The sequence below is a fragment of the Archocentrus centrarchus genome, chromosome 14, assembly GCF_007364275.1.
Source record: "Archocentrus centrarchus isolate MPI-CPG fArcCen1 chromosome 14, fArcCen1, whole genome shotgun sequence".
NCBI classification, from domain to species: Eukaryota; Metazoa; Chordata; class Actinopteri; order Cichliformes; family Cichlidae; genus Archocentrus; species Archocentrus centrarchus.
The window spans coordinates 5,486,337-5,492,591 of NC_044359.1; the positions used below are offsets into that span (position 1 = coordinate 5,486,337).

General features: G+C 39.0%; 1 protein-coding gene across 1 annotated transcript in view; it reads left to right on the top strand.

The window, feature by feature from the left end:
- Positions 1-4,002: 4,002 nt before the first annotated feature.
- Positions 4,003-6,255, top strand: part of nop16 (NOP16 nucleolar protein homolog (yeast)) — a 10,627-nt gene continuing 8,374 nt past the window's right edge. The window contains exon 1 of the mRNA XM_030747290.1: positions 4,003-4,234. Coding sequence (XP_030603150.1) covers positions 4,128-4,234 — 107 coding nt within the window. The 5' untranslated portion in view covers positions 4,003-4,127. The remainder of the gene's footprint in view (positions 4,235-6,255) is intronic.

Below are 6,255 nucleotides of genomic sequence, written 5' to 3' on the forward strand. Positions count from 1 at the left end.
GAGAAACATCTCTTTCTGCTCACGTTTCTTGCCTCGGTTTTTTTTTTTTTTTTTTTTTTTTTTTTTTAGCGAGCCCCGCACTGTGTTTTCATTCAAGAGGCAGTTTAAAAGGTCCCAGAAAAATGTAAATTTTAATCTAAATTCATTTGTAATAATTCAGAATTTACTATCCAACACGCTAGACGATACCGTTTAGTTTATATAATCAGAAACAAAGGCAGCAGTTTGACGGTTCAGTCAGTGAACCAGTCAGTCTGTGGTTCCAAACTGTTCATTACTGTTAACTAACCCTTTAATCTGGTAATTAAGCAGATAGAACATCTGGAGGTGATTCCAAGTGTTGGATTTGGTGGCTGCGCAGTGGGGTGGTCAGTGTGAGGTCCAAAGAGGCCATCGTTGGACTGAAAAGCCTAAATCACAGAGATATCAGGAGAGGCCAAAGCAACAACCTGGTTCATTGTTAAAACGAAGGAGTGCATTGATAAGTTCAGTAACACCAGCAGGCCTGAAAGACCACAGAAGACAGCTACAGTGCATGATGACAGAATTATTTCTATGGTTAAGAAAAACAACTTTACAGCATAAATATCATTGTATCATTGTCAAAGTGTGCAAATACATACAGTTTACAGTACGGTGCAAACTGCTGAAGGACAGCAAGGCCGGGTTAGACTGTTATAGAGCCTGCACATGTCTGGAAAAGACACCTTTGTCCAGTTACCTCTGAGCCTCTGAGGATGATGGAGGCTGTGCATAAAAATGTCTGTAATTCTGAAAACAGTTCATGCAATACTGTTCAGCCTCTTAAATTAAATTAAAAAGTCTTGATTGTTTGATCTAAGATCCACTGTGGTGGTGCACAGAGGTAAAACTACAGAGACCATCTCTTTGTCCAGGAAATGATGTAAAATCAAATACATGAGCGTTGTGTAGTGGACAAAACGATCACAGTCTGATCTTAGTGTGTGAATAATTCCCAGGATGCTCTGTTTTCTTTAACCACTACTTCCAGTCACTTCTGTGTATTTACAGATGACACCTGTCACAGAAATGACTTCAAATCCGAACATTAGGAATAATTACATTTCACTTCCTCCAGTTTATGTGGAGTTGATCTCTGCACTGTTAAAATCACCTCACTGCTCTCTGAGCCTCATTTCAGCAGGAAGTCACCCCCGCCCCCAGCTGATCAATGAAATCAGCACCACAGTACATTAAAGGCACATTAAGTAGATTTTCACATTTGTTTTTAGCAGCTTGTGTGTACGCAGAGAGATGATAGTTATTGACTGGCATCAGTGATTCATGTAAAAGGACCTTTCCCAAAGTACTGATCTATCTGAGGCTTTGCATGTCACCCTAACATTAAGAGTTCTGAAAAAAAGGGAATGCAGTTCTGAAAACATCTCCATCATTGGAGGATTTATGCTGAAATGTGCCTCAAGTTGGACCAAAAAATAAATAAATAAACAAAAGTCTGAAAGCAGCCCGGCCGTCATCCCTCAAAGTATTTTTGAGAAAATTCATGACAGTAGGAACCTGCAATTCTGCATAATTCCCAACAAATGTTTCTTTCACCTCTTTTTTTTTAATTGGATCAGTTGAGATGTTGTTAATCACGGAGACTTTCTGGAAGGGAAATTATAACTGCTGCATCATTAAGCAGAGGGGGTAACTGTATCCCTGTGTAATGGAACATGTATGAATATGTACCAGTTAAAGCTTTTTATTCACCTAACCGTACAACACAAAATTGTTTAAAGCAAGCCTAATTTAAGTACAATTAACTCAAATTAACTCAGAACATTTGTCTAAATTCTACTCAAAATAACTAAAATTGCTTCTTTTTTTCTATTTTAATGATTTAAAAACATTACGTTCGGTAGTTTAGATGAATTTCTTTCACTTGCCTTCAGGAGCGATTTCCGGGTTTCCACTTGAATAAGTTCAAATCCCACCAGCTGGATTTTTACTCTCTCCTGTAATATTGAAGACGCTGTGTATTTGTGTAAAATATATGTCTGCAACTATAACTACCGGTACATCTGGTATTATTGGTACATATTTATTGATGTGTCTTTGTTTTCATATTTCATTCAGTTATTTGTCAATTTAAGTCATAATATTGTGCAGATAAACTTGCTTCAATAATGAATTGTCCTGTCGCTACTTAGATAAAATAAGAAACATGAGAACACATTTCCTCAGTGGCAATAATAATAGTTTTAATGATAATAGAGAGAACAGCGAGCGGAAACTCGGATGATCAGCACAGCAAACACACAGTTTTGACTTATATCTGATCAATAATAAATAATGATGCTCCTGATGACGTCTGGTCCGTGTCCCTCTGAGTCTGCAGGTTTGAAGTCACACTGACATCTGGAGGTTTCGATCAGCAGCTGCAGGTTACCAGCTCTGACTCAGCAGCTCAGAAAAAAACACGAAGACGCCAACATGACCTTAAAACTTCATCTGAATGAAGCTTGTTTGTTCATCTTTTTTTCAGATGACGATCTATTTATTTATTTAATAATATATTTAATAATAAAATATGGGAATATTTAATCAGAAATCAAATCTCTGCAGAAAAATAGCATAGAAAAGAGATTTATTACATGAAAGTGGTGCTCCACAAGAGTTCAAACATGGTATATTTGGAGAACACAACAGACAACTACGTCATCTTTATCACACCTAAAATGAGCAGCAAATATTCATCTGTATCACAGCCATGTTGGAGGAAATGTGGAGGTATACCTGTAGATCCCTCTCATGTTTTTTGGTTTTGTCCTACACTCACAAAATTCTGGGGAGATGTTCACCTAGCCATTGCTGGAATTCTGGACTATGGCATATCTAAGTCATGTAAATTGTTGTATTTTGGCAACTTGACAGGAAATTATGTGTTAAAACAGGATCGAAATTTGTTGAAAATTTTGTTAGTGACCTGCAAAAAAGCAATCACAAGAAAGTGGTATAAGCCAGATCTGCCAACAGGAAGTGACCGGCTAAAAACTGTGAAGGAAGCATACGTTATGGTGCAGCTGACTCGCAGGATAAGGACTCAAAAGAACAATTCTGAGAGAAGTGGGGGAAATGGCCCGTATACACATCAGTGACAGGAGAAAGACTTTCACACTGAGACACAAAAACAAACAATAAGAAGAAATAAAAAAGAAAATATCAAAAAAGAGTTTAAACATGATTTTGTAAGTTTGTGTTGTTTTGCAACGTGGAAAAAAGTATTTTGAGTAAAAGTTTGGGAAAAGTCATTCTTCTGATTAAGTACCTTAATGGTTCACAAGGCGTATAATCGAAGTGCTCATTATGTGGAATGGCACTCTCACAGTCACATACATGACGTTACTCGATGATGATTATAGATTCATCGACATGCACATCACTTTAAAGTCTCAGCTTTTGATATTTTAATGACTTATATAGCGCAGTAATTTATGTAATTTATCAACAAAACAGAAACTAAAGCTTTGAAATAAATGATACAGAGTACAAAAAAATAGCTGCATCCAACATATGAGACAGCAGTGAGAGCATCATAACACAGAAACAGTACAAGCACATTACCTTCCATTTGCTCAGCCTGTACTTGAGTAAATGTTCTACGTCACATTGTTACAATGCTCCCTGTCCAATCCACGCTCCCATCCACTGTAATGAGATTACGTTGGTCCAGGGGCTTCGGTGGGGGGGGTCACTTCCACCCCATGGCTCCCTTCTGGACACGCCCCTGGTCCTTCAGGTAATTCAAACATAAAGCAAAATTAAAACATTTTTCTTGTAATGACTATACTTTAAGACACCATATTTTTGCAAGTTTTTCCTCACAAAATTATCTTAATTGTGAATTCTTTTAATCCCATTAGTGTTTTAATTTATTCTATATTTATTTTTAATGTCACTGTTATTTTTAAACTCTAAAATTTTTTGCGTATCTTGTGCGTATTTGGGAGGAGGTGTGGCTTGCAGTCACATGACCTGGGCGACACAAACACGTGCTTCCTGTTGCTCGCTGCACGTTGCCCGTTCCTTTCTGATTATTTTTTTAGCCACAGTAAGAAGAACACGAAGCGTAGGGCTGTTAAAACGGAGGAAAACTCTTCACCATGCCGCGAGCAAAGCAGTCAGCCAGGAAAAAGAAGTTCGACTACAACAAGAACCGGAAGAACGTGAAGAAGAAGAGCAGAAAGAAGAGCAAACCAAGGATCGAGCAGTGAGTTGCGGCGTATTAGCATGGGTGCTAATGTGCTTTAAAAACACGTTATTAAAGCTGCAGCCACATCTGCCAGGGAAGCCGACCCTCGACTGCTTGTTCGACACGCAGCGAATTAATTAGCTTCAGTTCAGAGTCATTTTATAGGTTTGGCGCTGCTTGCTTAAAAATGTGCATATTTGGATTCAGTCTTAATTAAATGAGACGGTTTGATGGATATGGGTACACTGTGGTCAGACAGATTGATAATGGAAATGAGCGACAGTCAGAGGCTCCAAAAACAGACAAATATTCAGTTTGCTGTCAAAAAGCGAACAGCAGAACGGACACAGTTTGTACTACAGCTCTGTAACCTGGTGGTGGTGTAAGGGTTTTCAGCTGTGGTTGGATGCATTTACAGTTTTGTCCGAAAGTCTTGAGCACCCCTCGTTTCTTTGTAAACTTAGCACAAAAGGAAATTTGTGTCTGGTCAATTATTTATTTGTAACAATGCTTCTTGGCAATACATCTGCCATCATTAGAAAGCCTGTTTATTCCCTCTTAAGTGGAGCCACCTTTGTAAGGAACATGCATCTGTGACTTGAGCAGCAGAGTTGAGTATTTGGGTTTCGCCCATGGAAAACTTGTAAAATTTTCTCATCCAATGCCAAACATAGACTATAATTCTGTTATTGACTGTTGTTTGGTGTCATTTATTTAATTGGATGGTTGAAGTCTGAAGAAAAAAGACATACTGGCAAAATTCATTAATTTACCTGTCACCGCCTTCTCATGCTGGTCACTGGCTTGGTCGCACACTCCTGTGGGATGGAACCCCATTCTTAAACCAGCATTTGTTGCAAGTCTGCCAGTGTAGTTGCGTTGGTCACTCTGGTACGAACAGCACAGCAAGCTGATCTCACAGTGTTTGATGGGGTTCAGGTCAGGCCATTCCTTCCTCTCTACTCCTAAATTCTAGAAATAATCTCTAATAAAGCCCTCTCTGTGTCATCTCAGAGGATAGAGTTCGGTCCCAGACTGTGGAGATATGGGATTGCTACTGGCTGCAGAATCTCGTCTCCATATCTCTGCACTGACATCACCTCCAAAGATGATAAGCCCATTTCTTTAGTTGAATCTATGAAAAAATGCCAAAGATAACAATTTGACAGTAGTTATGTATTTTTTGCACCAACAAGGTGATTCCCAAAGAGTTTTATCTGAAAACATAACTTATCTTAGCATGGTGTGCAGTGTGTCCTTAAAAAATTTGAGAAAACATGTGGAGAACAAAAGAAGTCTTAGACCAAAAAACATCTACAGCAGATGAACAATATGTGAAAGTCATTTCCTTAAGAAACAGAGAAAATCCAGCAAAGACCTGACACAGGACCTTCATTTGATCCATCTTTTGTTCACTGAAGCCTCATCAGAAATGGTCTCAGTGGAAGGGTGCCTGTCAAGAAACCTCCTTAAGGAATGGGAACAGGGAGAAAAGGCTGAGGTATGCCACATTACACGGTAGCAGCAGGTCTGGTGGAGTGTTGGATCCAAATTTGAAATTTTTGGTTCAAATCGCAGTAAATATGTACAGAGGAGGTGAGGAGAGAGGCCCAAGAGTGAGTGCCTACAGCCATCTGTGAAACATGGTGGAGGTTCTGTCGTAGTTTGGGGCTCCATTTCAGCCACTGGAGATCTCATCAAAACTGTGGAATTCTGAACACAGAAAAGTATTGTAAGATTTTGATACACAATGCAGTAGCATCTGGAAAGTGTCAGCAGCTTCATTTTTCAGCCTGACAGTGATCCCAAACACACTGCCAATGCAGTAAACGCGTACCTGGATAGAAAAACACACAGTGGAACACAAATAAGTAAGTTTTAAGAAGATTTTTAAAAGTAGTAGGGGAATGAACTTCTCTTATGTGGAGAGGGAGGTCATTCCAGAGTTTAGGGGCAACCACGGCAAAGGCTCTATCCCCTCTACTCTGCAAATTAGATTTATATCTGGTCAATAGCTTTTGATCAGAGGACCTCAGTTC